The 21,477-nt window shown below is 46.6% G+C and overlaps 1 protein-coding gene across 1 annotated transcript in view; it reads right to left on the bottom strand.

The window, feature by feature from the left end:
• Positions 1-2,221: 2,221 nt before the first annotated feature.
• The window catches only part of LOC135527635 (zinc finger protein 335-like), a 43,658-nt gene continuing 24,402 nt past the window's right edge, over positions 2,222-21,477 (bottom strand). Inside the window, exons 35-42 of the mRNA XM_064956123.1 lie at positions 21,332-21,458; positions 20,472-20,681; positions 19,662-19,804; positions 19,369-19,505; positions 19,004-19,173; positions 15,982-16,125; positions 15,689-15,794; positions 2,222-3,455 (exon numbers count right to left, since the gene is read on the bottom strand). Coding sequence (XP_064812195.1) covers positions 3,328-3,455; positions 15,689-15,794; positions 15,982-16,125; positions 19,004-19,173; positions 19,369-19,505; positions 19,662-19,804; positions 20,472-20,681; positions 21,332-21,458 — 1,165 coding nt within the window. The 3' untranslated portion in view covers positions 2,222-3,327. The remainder of the gene's footprint in view (positions 3,456-15,688; positions 15,795-15,981; positions 16,126-19,003; positions 19,174-19,368; positions 19,506-19,661; positions 19,805-20,471; positions 20,682-21,331; positions 21,459-21,477) is intronic.

Here is a 21,477-nt window from a genome sequence, read left to right as displayed (position 1 = left end):
CCCAAGATTTAAACATCCCAACATCCCATCCCACTGTGCAAGCGATAATATTGAAATGGAAGGAGTATCAGACCACTGCAAATCTACCAAGACCTGGCCTTCCCTCTAAACTTTCAGCTAATACAAGGAGAAGACTGATCAGAGATGCAGCCAAGAGGCCCATGATCACTCTGGATGAACTGCAGAGATCTACAGCTGAGATTGGAGACTCTGTCCATAGGACAACAATCAGTCGTATATTGCACAAATCTGGCTTTTATGGAAGAGTGGCAAGAAGAAAGCCATTTCTTAAAGATATCCATAAAAAGTGTTGTTTAAAGTTTGCCACAAGCCACCTGGGAGACACACCAAACATGTGGAAGAAGGTGCTCTGGTCAGATGAAACCAAAATTGAACTTTTTGGCAACAATGCAAAACGTTATGTTTGGCGTAAAAGCAACACAGCTCATCACCCTGACCACACCATCCCCACTGTCAAACATGGAGGTGGCAGCATCATGGTTTGGGCCTGCTTTTCTTCAGCAGGGACAGGGAAGATGGTTAAAATTGATGGGAAGATGGATTGAACCAAATACAGGACCATTCTGGAAGAAAACCTGATGGAGTCTGCAAAAGACCTGAGACTGGGACAGAGATTTGTCTTCCAACCAGACAATGATCCAAAACATAAAGCAAAATCTACAATGGAATGGTTCAAAAATAAACATATCCAGGTGTTAGAATGGCCAAGTCAAAGTCCAGACCTGAATCCAATCGAGAATCTGTGGAAAGAACTGAAAACTGCTGTTCACAAATGCTCTCCATCCAACCTCACTGAGCTCGAGCTGTTTTGCAAGGAGGAATGGGAAATAATTTCAGTCTCTCGATGTGCAAAACTGATAGAGACATACCCCAAGCGACTTACAGCTGTAATCGCAGCAAAAGGTGGCGCTACAAAGTATTAACTTAAGGGGGCTGAATAATTCTGAAGTCTGATGGTTGATCTGACACGAGGTCGAGGGGGTACAGGACCGCTACGTCTACCACTATCTAAACAGAGACCGAATTTAATAAGCACTCATTTCAACAGCGATCTGTTATTTTACAAGTTGCCTTAGTGTAGGCCGTCATTGTAAATACGAATTTGTTCTTAACTGACTTGCCTAGTTAAATAAAGGTTAAATAAACCTAAATACATGTAATCTTCCTCCTACTGTACATGCTTACAGATTTCCTTGGCCTTAACACATTGGTTTACCTACAGTATGCATTCCAGTTTCTAATATCAGGTCCTAGAATAGAACAAAAATATTCCTTACTTCATTTTAAAAAGATGGTTTGATTTTATTTTACGAGGGTTCTTGCCAATATGGAGGTGAAAGTCAGAGTAGATATGATTCACACTGCTGACAACACACCTGTAGTCGCCAGCGTCCACAGGTTTTAAATTCCATATCATAACGTACATCTCACCGTTGTATTCCGTTCTCGATATTCTTCCCTTGTAGAAGTTGTTGACATATCCTCTGGTATTCACAACAGGAAATGGCCCAGGATATAGTTTAGAACATAACTTCTCATAACCATTGTGGAAGGGAGGAAAGATAAATCTCAGCAGAACGTGTCTGTATACTTGTCCATTCACCTCCGTCCACTGTTGTGCTTCTATCTCAGGGTCATATATCAAACAAACAAGCGGACACACACACTTAGAAATGACCAAATATGGCACTAAGAAACCTCTTGCTACATTTTTTTTATCTCAGACAAACCTGGATAAAATCTCACCTAATAGAAGAAGCAAGAGAAAGATCGTGAGTGTCACTGAGGATGAAAATGACTGAGGCTGGGCAGCTGTCCCCATATATCTTACTCACCCCCCCCAAGTTGATAGCGGTTTGACTGCACTGTTCTGACACCAGCCTTGCGATTAACGTCCTTCATTGGGGGGGGGGAAATCTCTCTAACTTGCAATTACAATCATTTCGCTACACTCGCTTTAACATCTGCTAACCATGTGTATGTGACAAATAAAATGTGATTTATTTATTTTTTACAGGTTTTTGGTCACGCTCATTATCGGCTTAGAGTATGAAGATGACAGGTTGTCACGGTACCAGCTCGGCCATCACGGGCCCAAGTAGTATCACAATACCTCTGTTTTGGTCATAGAAAAAACAAATGATCTGGACCAAAATAAAAACATAAAAAAACTAAATCACAAAATGAGAAGTGAAAGATCTTACACAATAGATCAAGCGATTTATTTGGTATCAGCTTTTAGTTATTCAGACATTTTCATTCAAGCATATCCTTGATCATGGGACAAAATGCTTTATATGCAAAAATATATGTACAAATAACCAAATGATTAACCCCTCTTTATGCACAAATCCTGTAGTCACACAGTCAGTCATCCGATCCTCCATAGGCATCGATTGGATGCTGTGCTCTATTCTGAATTATAAACTGGATGGGTCGAGCCCCCTGAATTCTGATACCACTCGTATGACAAATGTATTTTTTGTGCTCTAATTAAATTGGTTACATTGGTAACCAAATTATGTTAGCAATAATGCACCTCGGGAGTTTGTGATATATAGCCAATATACCACTGCTTAGCGTGTTGTGTCGTGCCTAAGAACAGTCCTTAGCCTTTGTATATTGGCCATAATACCACACCTCCTCGGGCCTTATTGCTTAAATATAAAATCAGCCATTTAATTCCCTCTTCTTCTTCGTCTTACAAGTCAAAGCAGGTATTGAGGCACACGCAGAAAGATCATTTTAAATAATTACAGTGGGGTTATGTACCAAATGGCAACCAATAACTGATTTAAGGTCTAGTTGTTAGAGCGTTGGGCCAGTAACCGAAAGGTTGCTAGATCGAATCCAAGAGCTGACAAGGAAAAAAAAGAAAAAAAGCAGTTAACCCACTGTTCCTAGACCAGTTAACCCACTGTTCCTAGACCAGTTAACCCACTGTTCCTAGACCAGTTAACCCACTGTTCCTAGACCAGTTAACCCACTGTTCCTAGACCAGTTAACCCACTGTTCCTAGACCAGTTAACCCACTGTTCCTAGACCAGTTAACCCACTGTTCCTAGACCAGTTAACCCACTGTTCCTAGACCAGTTAACCCACTGTTCCTAGGTCAACATCGTAAAGAAGAATTTGTTCTTAACTGACTTGTTAAAAGGTTAAAGCAATAAAAAAAACAATGTATGTCACTGGCCCCACTGTCAGCTCATATGGATCCATCACACTGGGTCCTGCACTGCAGGCCCGTCTCTCTGTCCTTTAAAGCAGTGGCATCACATCCAACATCAGTGTCTGAAGGTGATGACGTCATCTCTGCTCGTCGGTGAACGTGAGGACGTCATACTGGATGCCCTGCTGTTGTAGCAGCTCCAGCTGTTCTTGTGTGGCCTCAGTGTAGACGGTCTGTGTCTGCTGAGTGGCGGCATCTGCTATGACTAGAACACAGATAGAGAGAGTAAGTACTGATTCAACTTATCATCCAGTCCAGGAGTGGACAACTCCTGTCCTCGAGAGGGCCCGATTGGTGCCACAGTTTTGCCCCAGCAAACACACCCGACTCCAATAATCACCTAATCACGCTCTTCATTTTAGAATGCAATTTGATTAATCAGGTGTGTTTGGATGGATGAGATGAGAGGGCTGAATACGCAGTGTGACACCAATCATGCCCCGAGGACTGGAGTTGCCCACCCATGATCTAATCCTTGATTCATTTATTTATTAAATGTTTATTTGAACGATGTACAGCGAGGGTGCAGAACATTAGGAACACCTTCCTAATATTGAGTTGTGTGTGTTTGGATGATCGCCCTCAGAACAGCCTCGTTTCCTTGGGGGAAATGGACATTACAAGCAAAGTTCCCTCTAAGCTGTGCACGCACGCAGCTCCGCCCGGGAAGAAGAAGAAACATCAGCCCGCGCAGAGAAACACGAGATTGAACACTCAACTTTCTGTAGGTTTGCTCCCTTCGTTAACACTATGAACGTTTCCCTTTACTGTGGGAATTGTGATCGATTCAACGCAAATTAGTCTCTTTCAATGCAACATACCAAAACAAAAAAAAAAACTATGCAAGACTTATTAGTTTACAAGAGATTTTTTTTGTGGCAGAACTTTTTTAGTTAACCTTTATTTAACCAGGTTAAAGTTGAGAACAAGTTCTCATTTGGAACTGCAACTAGGGTTGCAAACATTCCGGTAAATTTCTGGAAATATTCCATGGGGCGTTAAGCCCGGGAATTTTGCTTAAATTCATAAAAAAAAAAAAAAAAGTTAGCTTTTAACAGTGAACCTTTTTTTGGGATACACAAGGCAATTCTAGGTCTTGTGGCATATTTTGGTTAAACTATCCCCAATTCAATGGAATGGCAATCCTCTGCATGCACAGTGCACTCTTCCATAACATGTACAGTTGATTCTCAAGATCTTGCACACTAATGAGATGCTATTGAGCCCACACTACTACACTGTCTGAGCCAAGGACTACATGCTTTCTGGGAAGTTGAGTAGAATACTGTGTGGGGTGAATATATTTTATGTGACATACATGATTTTTTGTTGGTGAATAGTAGCCTATAGCAAAATGTGTTTAAATAATTTCTAACTTAACAATTTCTGCTAGTTAGTTTTTGCTACAATGTGGGTTTGATCTTGTTTGAGCCTGCTCAAAATGGAGCAGTGTTAATTCACCCGTTTCCATACGTTTCGTTTTAAAATAATTATCTTACAAAGAAGTTGTTTAATCTAACTGCTTAACTATTTATCTTGTACATGGAATTGTAATTGTTTTTTTACTCATTTTTCTTCAAATCCTTACAGGAAAATGCCCCGGGTACTATCTGACGTATGGACACATTTCACTGCAGCTAATGTAGAAGGAAAAGCTGTGTCCTTTTGCAAATACTGTGCCAAATCATATGTGAACAATGCAACAAAGATGCAGAATCATCTGGCCAAGTGCATAAAGTTCCCTCAGCGCTTACAACAAGCAACCTCTGACCAAAGTACCTCTACTTCTATTCGAGGTGAAAAGATGAATCAGACACCTTATCGATAGCAACAGCTCATGGCCCTTCAGGAATCAGAAGTTTCTTTTGACTCAATGGAGGAACGTAGTCAGAGAAATGCTGATGAATGACTTGCTCGAGCTGTGTATGCAACTGGTTCACCTCTGATGCTCACAGCCAACAAGAGATGCTTTATCTACTCATTTGCTGGATGCAGAGTTCAACAGAGTTCAATTGAAGGTCAAGCAAATCATAGAGAAAGCAGACTGCATTGCAATCATCTCTGATGGTCAAATGTTCCTGGGCAAGGAATAATTAACTACATCTCCACCCCTCAACCAGTATTCTACAAGATGACAGACAGGGGACAACAGACACACCAGTCTCTACATTCCAGACGAGCTGAAGGCAGTCATCATTGACCTTAGACCACAAACGGTATTTGCACTAGTGACAGACAATGCTGTGAACATGAAGGCTGCTTGGTCCAAAGCGGAGTCCTCCTATCCTCACACCACACCCATTGTCTGTGCTGCTAATACATGGAATCTGCTTCTCAAGGACATCATGGCACTGATAACAATGGATACACTCTACCAGAGAGCCAAGGAAATGGTTAGGTGTGTGAAGGGTTATAAAGTTATAGCAGAAATCTACCTCACCAAGGAAAGTGAGAAGAATAAGAGCACCACATTGAAGCTGCCCAGCAACACAAGTTGGGGTGGTGTTGTCATCATGTTTGACAGCTTCCTGGAGGGGAAGGACTCTCTCCAAGAAATGGCCATATCACAGTCTGCCAATATGGACAGCCCCATCAAGAGGATCCTCCTGGGTGATGCATTTTGGGAGAGAGTGGTAACCAGCCTGAAACTCCTGAAACCTATAGCAGTAGTCATTGCATGGACTGAGGGAGACAATTCCATCCTGTCTGATGTTCAGACTCTGCTTGCAGATGTAAGATAAGAAATCCGTACTGCCCTGCCCACCTCACTGTTGCTCCAAGCTGAGGAAACTGCAGTTCTGAAATGCATCATAAAGCGTGAAGACTTCTGCCTGAAGACCATACACACCGCGGCGTACATGTTGGACCCCCAGTATGCTGGCAAGAGCATTCTGTCTGGTGCAGAGATCAACAAGGCCTATGGTGTCATCACTACTGTGTCTCGCCACATTGGCCTGGATGAGGGCAAGGTTCTTGGCTGTCTGGCGAAGTACACATCCAAGCAAGGGCTTTGGGATGGAGATGCAATATGGCAGTCGTGCCAACATATCTCATCAGCCACCTGGTGGAAGGGACTGTGGATCTGAGGCTCTTTCCCCTGTTGCCTCCATCATCCTCCAAATCCCACCAACATCAGCCGCCTCAGAGTGCAATTAGTCCACACACACACACACACACAACAGGCTATGCAATAGGAAAGTTGAAAAATTGGGGCTTTTTGACCCTGACAACGAGTCATCCTCAACCATGTTGGAAAGTGACAGTGAAGATGGGGCCTCAGAGTCTGATATTCAAGAGGTGGACATTGAGGAGGTCCAGGGAGAAGACATGGAAGCCTGAGAGGAAGACAACCAAAGCTTTTAGTTTCTAGACTATCATTTTACAGATGTATGTTGAAAATGTTTTTGGGAGATGCGATGGATCATTGGGGGATCATTCAATATTCCCTTTCCTTTGTTGTTTAGTGAAATCATCCCATGTGAAGAGTCAAATCATTTAATTAAAGTTACATTCGTAACAAATTATTTTTATTTTTTTCTATTGGAAGGATTTAATCAATTATGTCTACTTATGAAAAGGTTTATGTTTCTGTCTCCATATGATATGGTAAATATATAACCAATGCAAAAAGCGTCTACATTTAAATGGTTTTAATATGCATATATTTCCGTTAATTCCCAGGCTTGAATAAGCCAAGTAGCCAATAGGCAGAGGGTATCATCATTTATCTGATTCTCTGTAATTATGGTATGGGAATAACAATGCATTTTATTTTGTAAAGTGGTTTCTTACGTCAAACAACAACATTTTCAGTCACTTCCTTGTCTGGAGGACAAGTGGATCGACAGGTTAATGCCAAGCCCTGCATGTTTTTTTCAAAAGTCTCATGGAATGTCGGCCGACATTGAACAGCACACATTGGCTGCTGCTGTAGGCTGAATGATAGGACAGCTATTTCCATGTTAAAATGTTACGGGATGCATTTTCTCCATTGTTTTGATGGTAGGCCACTCTGTTAGGTCTACATTATGATCAAATAGCCACATTAGCCTACTTTACTAATGTAAAGCGGGTACAGCCTCAGTGTTCAACGCATACTGGAAGTTGCACAGAATTTTCACACCACTCAAGCTAGCGCTCAGCAGACTAAATTTGCTCAGTGACTAAAAACAATTGAGGGAACATTGTTTATAAGGTGTTGAAAGCGTTCCACAGGGATGCTGGCCGCTCGAGATAAGAGCATCTACTAAATGACTAACATGTTAAATGTAAATCCTTGACATACATAATCTCATTACTGTATTGATAAATGTTTCATTTAAAAAACATCTCATATATACACCGAGTGTACAAAAAATTAAGGACGCCTTCCTAATATTGAGTTGCATCTCCTCTTTTCCACCCAGAACAGACTCAATCCGTCAGGGCATGGACTCTACAAGGTGTTGCAAACGTTCCACAGAGATGCTGGCCCATGTTGACTCCAATGCTTCCCACAGTTGTGTCAAGTTGGCTGGATGTCCTTTGGGTGGTGGACCATTCTTAATACACACAGGAAACTTGACGCACTTGAACTTAAACCGATGCGCCTGTCACCGACCACCATACCCCGTTCAAAGCCACTTAAATCATTTGTCTTGCCCATTCACCCTCTGAATAGCACACATACACAATCCATGTCTCAATTGTTTCAAGGCTTAAAAAAATCCTTCTTTTACCCATCTCCTCCCCTTCATCTACACTGATTGAAGTGGATTTAACAAGTGACATCAATAAGGGATCATAGCTTTCACCTGGTCAGTCTATGTCATGAAAGAGCAGGTGTTCATAATGTTTTGTATACTCAGTGTACAACAAAAACACAAGTCTCAGTACAATTGAGAAATGATAGCTACATCTGGTTTAATGTAACAGCTTATTTCCATCTGCAGTCCCCTGATAAGGTGAGCCAGGTGTCCTACCACTGTCATAGATCACATACTGCCTCTGATCAGGTGTCCTACCACTGTCATAGATCACATACTGCCTCTGATCAGGTGTCCTACATCACATACTGCCTCTGATCAGGTGTCCTACCACTGTCATAGATCACATACTGCCTCTGATCAGGTGTCCTACCACTGTCATAGATCACATACTGCCTCTGATCAGGTGTCCTACATCACATACTGCCTCTGATCAGGTGTCCTACCACTGTCCTACATCACATACTGCCTCTGATCAGGTGTCCTACCACTGTCATAGGTCACATACTGCCTCTGATCAGGTGTCCTACCACTGTCCTACATCACATACTGCCTCTGATCAGGTGTCCTACCACTATCCTACATCACATACTGCCTCTGATCAGGTGTCCTACCATTGTCCTACATAACATACTGCCTCTGATCAGGTATCCTACCACTGTCCTACATCACATACTGCCTCTGATCAGGTGTCCTACCACTGTCCTACATCACATACTGCCTCTGATCAGGTGTCCTACCACTGTCCTACATCACATACTGCCTCTGATCAGGTGTCCTACCACTGTCCTACATCACATACTGCCTCTGATCAGGTGTCCTAGCACTGTCCTACATCACATACTGCCTCTGATCAGGTGTTCTACCACTGTCCTACATCACATACTGCCTCTGATCAGGTGTCCTACCACTGTCATAGGTCACATACTGCCTCTGATCAGGTGTCCTACCACTGTCCTACATCACATACTGCCTCTGATCAGGTGTCCTACCACTGTCATAGGTCACGTACTGCCTCTGATCAGGTATCCTACCACTGTCATAGGTCACATACTGCCTCTGATCAGGTGTCCTACCACTGTCCTACATCACATACTGCCTCTGATCAGGTGTCCTACCACTATCCTACATCACATACTACCTCTGATCAGGTGTCCTACCACTGTCCTACATAACATACTGCCTCTGATCAGGTATCCTACCACTGTCCTACATCACATACTGCCTCTGATCAGGTGTCCTACCACTGTCCTACATCACATACTGCCTCTGATCAGGTGTCCTACCACTGTCCTACATCACATACTGCCTCTGATCAGGTGTCCTACCACTGTCCTACATCACATACTGCCTCTGATCAGGTGTCCTACCACTATCCTACATCACATACTGCCTCTGATCAGGTGTCCTACCACTGTCATAGATCACATACTGCCTCTGATCAGGTGTCCTACCACTGTCCTAGATCACATACTGCCTCTGATCAGGTGTCCTACCACTATCCTACATCACATACTGCCTCTGATCAGGTGTCCTACCATTGTCCTACATAACATACTGCCTCTGATCAGGTATCCTACCACTGTCCTACATCACATACTGCCTCTGATCAGGTGTCCTACCACTGTCCTACATCACATACTGCCTCTGATTAGGTGTCCTACCACTGTCCTACATCACATACTGCCTCTGATCAGGTGTCCTACCACTGTCCTACATCACATACTGCCTCTGATCAGGTGTCCTAGCACTGTCCTACATCACATACTGCCTCTGATCAGGTGTTCTACCACTGTCCTACATCACATACTGCCTCTGATCAGGTGTCCTACATCACGTACTGCCTCTGATCAGGTGTCCTACCACTGTCCTACATCACATACTGCCTCTGATCAGGTGTCCTACCACTGTCATAGGTCACATACTGCCTCTGATCAGGTGTCCTACCACTGTCCTACATCACATACTGCCTCTGATCAGGTGTCCTACCACTGTCATAGGTCACGTACTGCCTCTGATCAGGTATCCTACCACTGTCATAGGTCACATACTGCCTCTGATCAGGTGTCCTACCACTGTCCTACATCACATACTGCCTCTGATCAGGTGTCCTACCACTATCCTACATCACATACTACCTCTGATCAGGTGTCCTACCACTGTCCTACATAACATACTGCCTCTGATCAGGTATCCTACCACTGTCCTACATCACATACTGCCTCTGATCAAGTGTCCTACCACTGTCCTACATCACATACTGCCTCTGATCAGGTGTCCTACCACTGTCCTACATCACATACTGCCTCTGATCAGGTGTCCTACCACTGTCCTACATCACATACTGCCTCTGATCAGGTATCCTACCACTGTCCTACATCACATACTGCCTCTGATCAGGTGTCCTACCACTGTCATAGATCACATACTGCCTCTGATCAGGTGTCCTACCACTGTCCTAGATCACATACTGCCTCTGATCAGGTATCCTACCACTGTCATAGGTCACGTACTGCCTCTGATCAGGTGTCCTACCACTGTCCTACATCACATACTGCCTCTGATCAGGTGTCCTACCACTGTCATAGGTCACGTACTGCCTCTGATCAGGTGTCCTACCACTGTCATAGGTCACATACTGCCTCTGATCAGGTGTCCTACCACTGTCATAGGTCACATACTGCCTCTGATCAGGTGTCCTACATCACATACTGCCTCTGATCAGGTATTCTACCACTGTCATAGGTCACATACTGCCTCTGATCAGGTGTCCTACCACTGTCATAGATCACATACTGCCTCTGATCAGGTATCCTACCACTGTCATAGGTCACATACTGCCTCTGATCAGGTGTCCTACCACTGTCATAGGTCACATACTGCCTCTGATCAGGTGTCCTACCACGGTCATAGATCACATACTGCCTCTGATCAGGTGTCCTACCACGGTCATAGGTCACATACTGCCTCTGATCAGGTGTCCTACCACGGTCATAGATCACATACTGCCTCTGATCAGGTGTCCTACATCACATACTGCCTCTGATCAGGTATCCTACCACTGTCCTACATCACATACTGCCTCTGATCAGGTGTCCTACCACTGTCCTACATCACATACTGCCTCTGATCAGGTGTCCTACCACTGTCCTAGATCACATACTGCCTCTGATCAGGTGTCCTACCACTGTCCTACATCACATACTGCCTCTGATCAGGTGTCCTACCACGGTCATAGATCACATACTGCCTCTGATCAGGTATCCTACCACTGTCATAGATCACATACTGCCTCTGATCAGGTGTCCTACATCACATACTGCCTCTGATCAGGTATCCTACCACTGTCCTACATCACATACTGCCTCTGATCAGGTGTCCTACCACTGTCCTACATCACATACTGCCTCTGATCAGGTGTACTACCACTGTCCTACATCACATACTGCCTCTGATCAGGTATCCTACCACTGTCCTACATCACATACTGCCTCTGATCAGGTGTCCTACCACTGTCATAGATCACATACTGCCTCTGATCAGGTGTCCTACCACTGTCATAGGTCACATACTGCCTCTGATCAGGTGTCCTACCACTGTCCTACATCACATACTGCCTCTGATCAGGTGTCCTACCACTGTCATAGGTCACGTACTGCCTCTGATCAGGTGTCCTACCACTGTCATAGGTCACATACTGCCTCTGATCAGGTGTCCTACCACTGTCATAGGTCACATACTGCTTCTGATCAGGTGTCCTACATCACATACTGCCTCTGATCAGGTATCCTACCACTGTCATAGGTCACGTACTGCCTCTGATCAGGTGTCCTACCACTGTCATAGGTCACATACTGCCTCTGATCAGGTGTCCTACCACTGTCCTACATCACATACTGCCTCTGATCAGGTGTCCTACCACTGTCATAGGTCACGTACTGCCTCTGATCAGGTGTCCTACCACTGTCATAGGTCACATACTGCCTCTGATCAGGTGTCCTACCACGGTCATAGATCACATACTGCCTCTGATCAGGTATCCTACCACTGTCATAGGTCACATACTGCCTCTGATCAGGTGTCCTACCACGGTCATAGATCACATACTGCCTCTGATCAGGTATCCTACCACTGTCATAGATCACATACTGCCTCTGATCAGGTGTCCTACATCACATACTGCCTCTGATCAGGTATTCTACCACTGTCATAGGTCACATACTGCCTCTGATCAGGTGTCCTACCACTGTCATAGATCACATACTGCCTCTGATCAGGTGTCCTACCACGGTCATAGATCACATACTGCCTCTGATCAGGTATCCTACCACTGTCATAGGTCACGTACTGCCTCTGATCAGGTGTCCTACCACTGTCATAGGTCACATACTGCCTCTGATCAGGTGTCCTACCACTGTCCTACATCACATACTGCCTCTGATCAGGTGTCCTACCACTGCCTCTGATCAGGTGTCCTACATCACATACTGCCTCTGATCAGGTGTCCTACCACTGTCCTACATCACATACTGCCTCTGATCAGGTGTCCTACCACTGTCATAGATCACATACTGCCTCTGATCAGGTGTCCTACCACTGTCATAGATCACATACTGCCTCTGATCAGGTGTCCTACCACTGTCATAGATCACATACTGCCTCTGATCAGGTGTCCTACCACTGTCATAGATCACATACTGCCTCTGATCAGGTATCCTACCACTGTCATAGATCACATACAGCCTCTGATCAGGTGTCCTACCACTGTCATAGATCACATACTGCCTCTGATCAGGTGTCCTACCACTGTCCTACATCACATACTGCCTCTGATCAGGTGTCCTACCACTGTCATAGATCACATACTGCCTCTGATCAGGTATCCTACATCACATACTGCCTCTGATCAGGTGTCCTACCACTGTCATAGATCACATACTGCCTCTGATCAGGTGTCCTACCACTGTCATAGATCACATACTGCCTCTGATCAGGTATCCTACATCACATACTGCCTCTGATCAGGTGTCCTACCACTGTCATAGATCACATACTGCCTCTGATCAGGTGTCCTACCACTGTCATAGATCACATACTGCCTCTGATCAGGTATCCTACATCACATACTGCCTCTGATCAGGTGTCCTACCACTGTCCTACATCACATACTGCCTCTGATCAGGTGTCCTACCACTGTCATAGATCACATACTGCCTCTGATCAGGTGTCCTACCACTGTCCTAGATCACATACTGCCTCTGATCAGGTGTCCTACCACTGTCCTACATCACATACTGCCTCTGATTAGGTGTCCTACCACTGTCATAGATCACATACTGCCTCTGATCAGGTGTCCTACCACTGTCATAGATCACATACTGCCTCTGATCAGGTGTCCTACCACTGTCATAGGTCACATACTGCCTCTGATCAGGTGTCCTACCACTGTCATAGATCACATACTGCCTCTGATCAGGTGTCCTACCACTGTCCTACATCACATACGGCCTCTGATCAGGTGTCCTACCACTGTCCTACATCACATACTGCCTCTGATCAGGTGTCCTACCACTGTCATAGATCACATACTGCCTCTGATCAGGTGTCCTACCACTGTCATAGATCACATACTGCCTCTGATCAGGTGTCCTACCACTGTCATAGGTCACATACTGCCTCTGATCAGGTGTCCTACCACTGTCCTACATCACATACGGCCTCTGATCAGGTGTCCTACCACTGTCATAGGTCACATACTGCCTCTGATCAGGTGTCCTACCACTGTCATAGGTCACATACTGCCTCTGATCAGGTGTCCTACCACTGTCATAGATCACATACTGCCTCTGATCAGATGTCCTACCACTGTCATAGATCACATACTGCCTCTGATCAGGTGTCCTACCACTGTCCTACATCACATACTGCCTCTGATTAGGTGTCCTACCACTGTCATAGATCACATACTGCCTCTGATCAGGTGTCCTACCACTGTCCTACATCACATACTGCCTCTGATCAGGTGTCCTACCACTGTCATAGATCACATACTGCCTCTGATCAGGTGTCCTACCACTGTCATAGGTCACATACTGCCTCTGATCAGGTGTCCTACCACTGTCCTACATCACATACTGCCTCTGATCAGGTGTCCTACCACTGTCCTACATCACATACTGCCTCTGATCAGGTGTTCTACCACTGTCATAGATCACATACTGCCTCTGATCAGGTGTCCTACCACTGTCATAGATCACATACTGCCTCTGATCAGGTGTCCTACATCACATACTGCCTCTGATCAGGTGTCCTACATCACATACTGCCTCTGATCAGGTATCCTACATCACATACTGCCTCTGATCAGGTGTCCTACCACTGTCATAGATCACATACTGCCTCTGATCAGGTGTCCTACAGCTGTCATAGATCAAATACTGCCTCTGATCAGGTATCCTACCACTGTCCTACATCACATACTGCCTCTGATCAGGTGTCCTACCACTGTCATAGATCACATACTGCCTCTGATCAGGTGTCCTACCACTGTCATAGATCACATACTGCCTCTGATCAGGTGTCCTACCACTGTCATAGATCACATACTGCCTCTGATCAGGTATCCTACCACTGTCATAGATCACATACTGCCTCTGATCAGGTGTCCTACCACTGTCATAGATCACATACTGCCTCTGATCAGGTGTCCTACATCACATACTGCCTCTGATCAGGTATTCTACCACTGTCATAGATCACATACTGCCTCTGATCAGGTGTCCTACCACTGTCATAGATCACATACTGCCTCTGATCAGGTGTCCTACCACTGTCATAGATCACATACTGCCTCTGATCAGGTGTTCTACCACTGTCCTACATCACATACTGCCTCTGATCAGGTGTCCTACATCACATACTGCCTCTGATCAGGTATCCTACCACTGTCATAGGTCACATACTGCCTCTGATCAGGTGTCCTACCACTGTCATAGATCACATACTGCCTCTGATCAGGTGTCCTACCACTGTCATAGATCACATACTGCCTCTGATCAGGTGTCCTACCACTGTCATAGATCACATACTGCCTCTGATCAGGTGTCCTACCACGGTCATAGATCACATACTGCCTCTGATCAGGTGTCCTACCACGGTCATAGATCACATACTGCCTCTGATCAGGTGTCCTACCACTGTCATAGATCACATACTGCCTCTGATCAGGTGTCCTACCACTGTCATAGATCACATACTGCCTCTGATCAGGTATCCTACCACTGTCATAGATCACATACTGCCTCTGATCAGGTGTCCTACATCACATACTGCCTCTGATCAGGTGTCCTACCACTGTCCTACATCACATACTGCCTCTGATCAGGTGTCCTACCACTGTCATAGGTCACATACTGCCTCTGATCAGGTATCCTACCACTGTCATAGATCACATAGTGTAAGTGGAATGGTTGAAGACAGAGCAGAGCTTTGGGAAACACTGCTGTAATGTATGAAGCAGAAAGTGGGTTAACACACCAGTCACAGCAGTGTTCAGCAACCTCCAATCTTCCAAGTGTTCAGGACTGACTATCTGCTGCCACTGTTAATACTACACCCTCCTGAACCTCCCAGGGAATACTTCATGCTACTGTCCTCCAGGCCCTCGACTGAAGCGGACAGTGTGTTATCATACCGGTGACAGCAGAGTGTTCAGCAACCTCCAAGTCTTCAGGACTGACTATCTGCTGTTCTGAACTGACGGGAAGGTACTGGATCTGGCTGTCGTGACTCGGGGAAATCTGAAAAGAGAGCCAGGGAAGTTAAACACTTAACCTTCCATCTTACTCTATGTCACAGGGAACATTTCAATTCCTTATCCCAAAACACAACAGGTTCGACTGTTTTGGGGGTTGAATATTTCTAGGAGTGATTCTTTGGAGCTTGATTGTTTTGTGATGGGAGTGTTTTTGGGATCCTCTCGCTCACCTGTTGCTCCTGTAGGAAGGTCCCATCATTCTCATATTGGATGATCTGTCCATCTGACATCTGGATGTGGTTCCCGTCTGCTAGCACCACGTACTCCTGGGGTAGGAAGTGTTGGACTCCATCCTCCGAGATGACATACTGGACCTGGGAGGGCGAAGGAGGAGAATTAGACCCCGGGAGGGCGAAGGAGGAGAATTAGACCCCGGGAGGGCGAAGGAGGAGAATTAGACCCCGGGAGGGCGAAGGAGGAGAATTAGACCCCGGGAGGGCGAAGGAGGAGAATTAGACCCCGGGAGGGCGAAGGAGGAGAATTAGACCCCGGGAGGGCGAAGGAGGAGAATTAGACCGCGGGAGGGCGAAGGAGGATAATTACCACAATATCTTCACTGTCTGTCCCGCTTCTTTATAGTCAAAGTAAAACTTATTTAAATATATATTTTTTTAAATCTACTTGAAAGTAATTTGATCTATAAGTATCTTTATGTTGCTAATTGGAAATGTGAGGGGGATTGACATGGGGTAGAGGACGGGGATAAGATCTTCATTGTTTACCTACATGGATCCATATAAAAAGTCTATAAGTAGCTGTACATCTCTGGCTCCCCGTGTACCTCAGTCGCCTGGTTGTCTCCTGTAACGTCACCTGGTTGTCTCCTGTCATGTACCGCTACGTCGCCTGGTTGTCTCCTGTCATGTACCGTAACGTCACCTGGTTGTCTCCTGTCATGTACCGTAACGTCACCTGGTTGTCTCCTGTCATGTACCGCTACGTCACCTGGTTGTCTCCTGTCATGTACCGCTACGTCGCCTGGTTGTCTCCTGTCATGTACCGCACCGTCGCCTGGTTGTCTCCTGTCATGTACCGTAACGTCGCCTGGTTGTCTCCTGTAACGTCGCCTGGTTGTCTCCCGTCATGTACCGTAACGTCGCCTGGTTGTCTCCTGTCATGTACCGCTACGTCGCCTGGTTATCTCCTGTAACGTCGCCTGGTTGTCTCCTGTCATGTACCGCACCGTCGCCTGGTTGTCTCCTGTCATGTACCGCACCGTCGCCTGGTTGTCTCCTGTCATGTACCGCACCGTCGCCTGGTTGTCTCCTGTCATGTACCGCTACGTCGCCTGGTTGTCTCCTGTCATGTACCGCAACGTCACCTGGTTGTCTCCTGTCATGTACCGCAACGTCACCTGGTTATCTCCTGTAACGTCGCCTGGTTGTCTCCTGTCATGTACCGCTACGTCACCTGGTTGTCTCCTGTCATGTACCGCTACGTCACCTGGTTGTCTCCTGTAACGTCGCCTGGTTGTCTCCTGTCATGTACCGCTACGTCGCCTGGTTGTCTCCTGTCATGTACCGCTACGTCGCCTGGTTGTCTCCTGTCATGTACCGCTACGTCGCCTGGTTGTCTCCTGTCATGTACCGCTACGTCGCCTGGTTGTCTCCTGTCATGTACCGCTACGTCGCCTCGTTGTCTCCTGTCATGTACCGCTACGTCGCCTGGTTATCTCCTGTAACGTCGCCTGGTTGTCTCCGGTCATGTACCGCAACGTCGCCTGGTTATCTCCTGTAACGTCGCCTGGTTGTCTCCGGTCATGTACCGCTACGTCGCCTGGTTGTCTCCTGTCATGTACCGCTACGTCGCCTGGTTGTCTCCTGTCATGTACCGCTACGTCGCCTGGTTGTCTCCTGTCATGTACCGCTACGTCGCCTGGTTGTCTCCTGTCATGTACCGCTACGTCGCCTGGTTGTCTCCTGTCATGTACCGCACCGTCGCCTGGTTGTCTCCTGTCATGTACCGCTACGTCGCCTGGTTGTCTCCTGTAACGTCGCCTGGTTGTCTCCTGTCATGTACCGCTACGTCGCCTGGTTATCTCCTGTAACGTCGCCTGGTTGTCTCCTGTCATGTACCGCTACGTCGCCTGGTTGTCTCCTGTCATGTACCGCTACGTCGCCTGGTTGTCTCCTGTCATGTACCGCACCGTCGCCTGGTTGTCTCCTGTCATGTACCGCACCGTCGCCTGGTTGTCTCCTGTCATGTACCGCTACGTCGCCTGGTTGTCTCCTGTAACGTCGCCTGGTTGTCTCCTGTCATGTACCGCTACGTCGCCTGGTTATCTCCTGTAACGTCGCCTGGTTGTCTCCTGTCACGTACCGCTACGTCGCCTGGTTGTCTCCTGTCACGTACCGCTACGTCGCCTGGTTGTCTCCTGTCACGTACCGCAACGTCGCCTGGTTGTCTCCTGTCACGTACCGCTACGTCGCCTGGTTGTCTCCTGTAACGTCGCCTGGTTGTCTCCTGTCACGTACCGCTACGTCGCCTGGTTATCTCCTGTAACGTCGCCTGGTTGTCTCCTGTCACGTACCGCTACGTCGCCTGGTTGTCTCCTGTCACGTACCGCTACGTTGTCTCCTGTAACGTCGCCTGGTTGTCTCCTGTAACGTCGCCTGGTTGTCTCCTGTAACGTCGCCTGGTTGTCTCCTGTAACGTCGCCTGGTTGTCTCCTGTCACGTACCGCTACGTCGCCTGGTTGTCTCCTGTCACGTACCGCAACGTCGCCTGGTTGTCTCCTGTCACGTACCGCTACGTCGCCTGGTTGTCTCCTGTCACGTACCGCTACGTCGCCTGGTTGTCTCCTGTAACGTCGCCTGGTTGTCTCCTGTCACGTACCGCTACGTCGCCTGGTTATCTCCTGTAACGTCGCCTGGTTGTCTCCTGTCACGTACCGCTACGTCGCCTGGTTGTCTCCTGTCACGTACCGCTACGTTGTCTCCTGTAACGTCGCCTGGTTGTCTCCTGTCACGTACCGCTACGTTGTCTCCTGTAACGTCGCCTGGTTGTCTCCTGTAACGTCGCCTGGTTATCTCCTGTAACGTCGCCTGGTTATCTCCTGTAACGTCGCCTGGTTATCTCCTGTAACGTCACCTGGTTGTCTCCTGTAACGTCACCTGGTTGTCTCCTGTAACGTCACCTGGTTGTCTCCTGTTATGTACTGTAACGTCACCTGGTTATCTCCTGTAATGTCACCTGGTTGTCTCCTGTCATGTACTGTAACGTCTGTCCGTCCGCTGTGGTGATCTGCTGGATGTACGTGGCCTCCTTGTCTTCCAGGCCCTGTTCCTGGGACACTATGATGTGGTCCTGACCCAGGGCCTTCTGTAGCTGCTCCGGACTGATGGTCTGTCCTGCCTGCAGGGCTGTAACAAAAGAGAGAAACAACAGCGTCTCAGACAATGGCCAATAACAACACAAGTGTTAACATTTCAAACAAACTGTATTGCTGAAACAAAAAATGTCCTCCAAATGGTATGGATGGAAATAGAGGACATCAGTGATTTATTCACCCAGTGAAATGACCTACAAGTTGGTGTTAACGTGTGTGTGTTTCTTACACTGGAGCATGGTGAGAGCCTCCTCGTCATTGCAGACTATAAAGGCCTGTTGCTGGGAGCCTCCTCCAGAATGGGTCTTCTTTGTCGGAGGGTGGAGTCGCTCCAAATGGAACTTGAGGTGGCCGTTACGATTAAACCTGATAGGTGGGACAGACCAGAATGGTTACCTAAGGTGCTTTCAAAACATATTCTGTACAACAACAAAAAAACATTCGAAGCTGGCGTCACCAATCCAACACTTCATAACAAAGTTTATTCTCACAGTCTCAAGACGCCCTAATTGGTTGAATTACCTCTGTCCACAGATCTTGCAGGTGAAGGGCTTCTCGTTGGTATGCGTCATCATGTGTCTCCTCAGGTCCTTCCTGTTTTTGGAGGCAAAGCTGCAGCTGGGGCACTTGTGAGGCCGCAGATAGGTATGCATGCCCATGTGGGTCTGGGAAAGGAATGGTACATTGATAACTAAATGATAGCATGCTTTGGATAGAGACAAACTAATTCACTACTAGGGGTCAATGCTGCCTTTCAATACCAAAAAAATTTTTTTTTTGGGGGGGGGGGGCAAAGAAAAAAGTCCTTTCATATTTATTAAAAGGGTTAATCTCAAACTCTTTCCTCAATTTATTGGGTGTGCTCTCCTCACCACCTTCTGAAAACGTCAGACGTAGAGAATCAAATCAATCAAATGTATTTATAAAGTCCTTCTTACATCAGCTGATGTCTCAAAGGGCTGTACAGAAACCCAGCCTAAAACCCCAAACCGCAAGCAAAGCAGATTTTTTAATTTTTATTTATTTAAATTTATTTTACTAGACAAGTCAGTTAAGAACAAATTCTTGACGGCCTAGGAACAATGGGTTAACTGCCTGTTCAGGGGCAGAACGACAGATTTGTACCTTGTCAGCTCGGGGATTCGAACTTGCAACCTTTCGGTAACTAGTCCAACGCTCTAACCACTAGGCTACCCAGCCAATGTAGAAGACCAGAGATCTGAGGGGAGGGTCCTCTACGCTTCCAAAGCCCTCCTCTAGAGAGGGCACAAGGAATCAAGGAAATATTGTTTTGAGATTTACACCCTGGCTGAGAAATGATAAAAGACCCACCTTGACGTCTGGCCAGGAGGAGGCAGTGAAGTCACAGTCAGGACACTTGAAGGTGGAGGGGTCGATATGGGCCCTCTTGTGGTTCTCCATGTCACTGCGGCCCTGGAACGACTCTGAGCAGATACGACAGGAGAACCTCTTTGGGTTGAGCTGGATCTGGTCCTGGGGGGATGCCACCATGGAGGGGGAACCGGGGACCTCACTGCTTAGCTGAAGAGAGAGAGATGGAGGAAGAGACAGCAGATTACCTTCTCAGACATCTACAGTTCAACAGAACAGGGATGAGTTTCAGAGCATTAACATCATCTTAGATACAGGAATTGTATTCCTGTAGAAACTGTTCTGTAACACCCCCTGCTACAATATGTGGTATTCCTGTATAAACTGTTCTCCAACACCCCCTGCTACAATATGTGGTATTCCTGTATAAACTGTTCTCCAACACCCCCTGCTACAGTATGTGGTATTCCTGTAGAAACTGTTCTCCAACACCCCCTGCTACAGTATGTGGTATTCCTGTAGAAACTGTTCTGTAACACCCCCTGCTACAGTATGTGGTATTCCTGTAGAAACTGTTCTCCAACACCCCCTGCTACAGTATGTGGTATTCCTGTAGAAACTGTTCTCCAACACCCCCTGCTACAGTATGTGGTATTCCTGTAGAAACTGTTCTCCAACACCCCCTGCTACAGTATGTGGTATTCCTGTAGAAACTGTTCTGTAACACCCCCTGCTACACTATGTGGTATTCCTGTAGAAACTGTTCTCCAACACCCCCTGCTACAGTATGTGGTATTCCTGTATAAACTGTTCTGTAACACCCCCTGCTACACTATGTGGTATTTCTGTGGCTGGCTTACCTCTACCTGCTGTAGAACTCCATCCCCCACACCAGAGGTCAGGTAGTACTGGGCATCTCTGTTCTCTTTGAGTGTTTTTGTTCCCTCCTGCTCTTCCTCTATGGGCTCGGGACTGCCCACGTCACTACTGAAAACACAACACATTG

This window comes from Oncorhynchus masou, chromosome 33, assembly GCF_036934945.1.
Source record: "Oncorhynchus masou masou isolate Uvic2021 chromosome 33, UVic_Omas_1.1, whole genome shotgun sequence".
NCBI lineage: Eukaryota > Metazoa > Chordata > Actinopteri > Salmoniformes > Salmonidae > Oncorhynchus > Oncorhynchus masou.
Note: the sequence above shows the minus strand (reverse complement) of the source record. Positions and strands in the feature narration are given on the sequence as shown.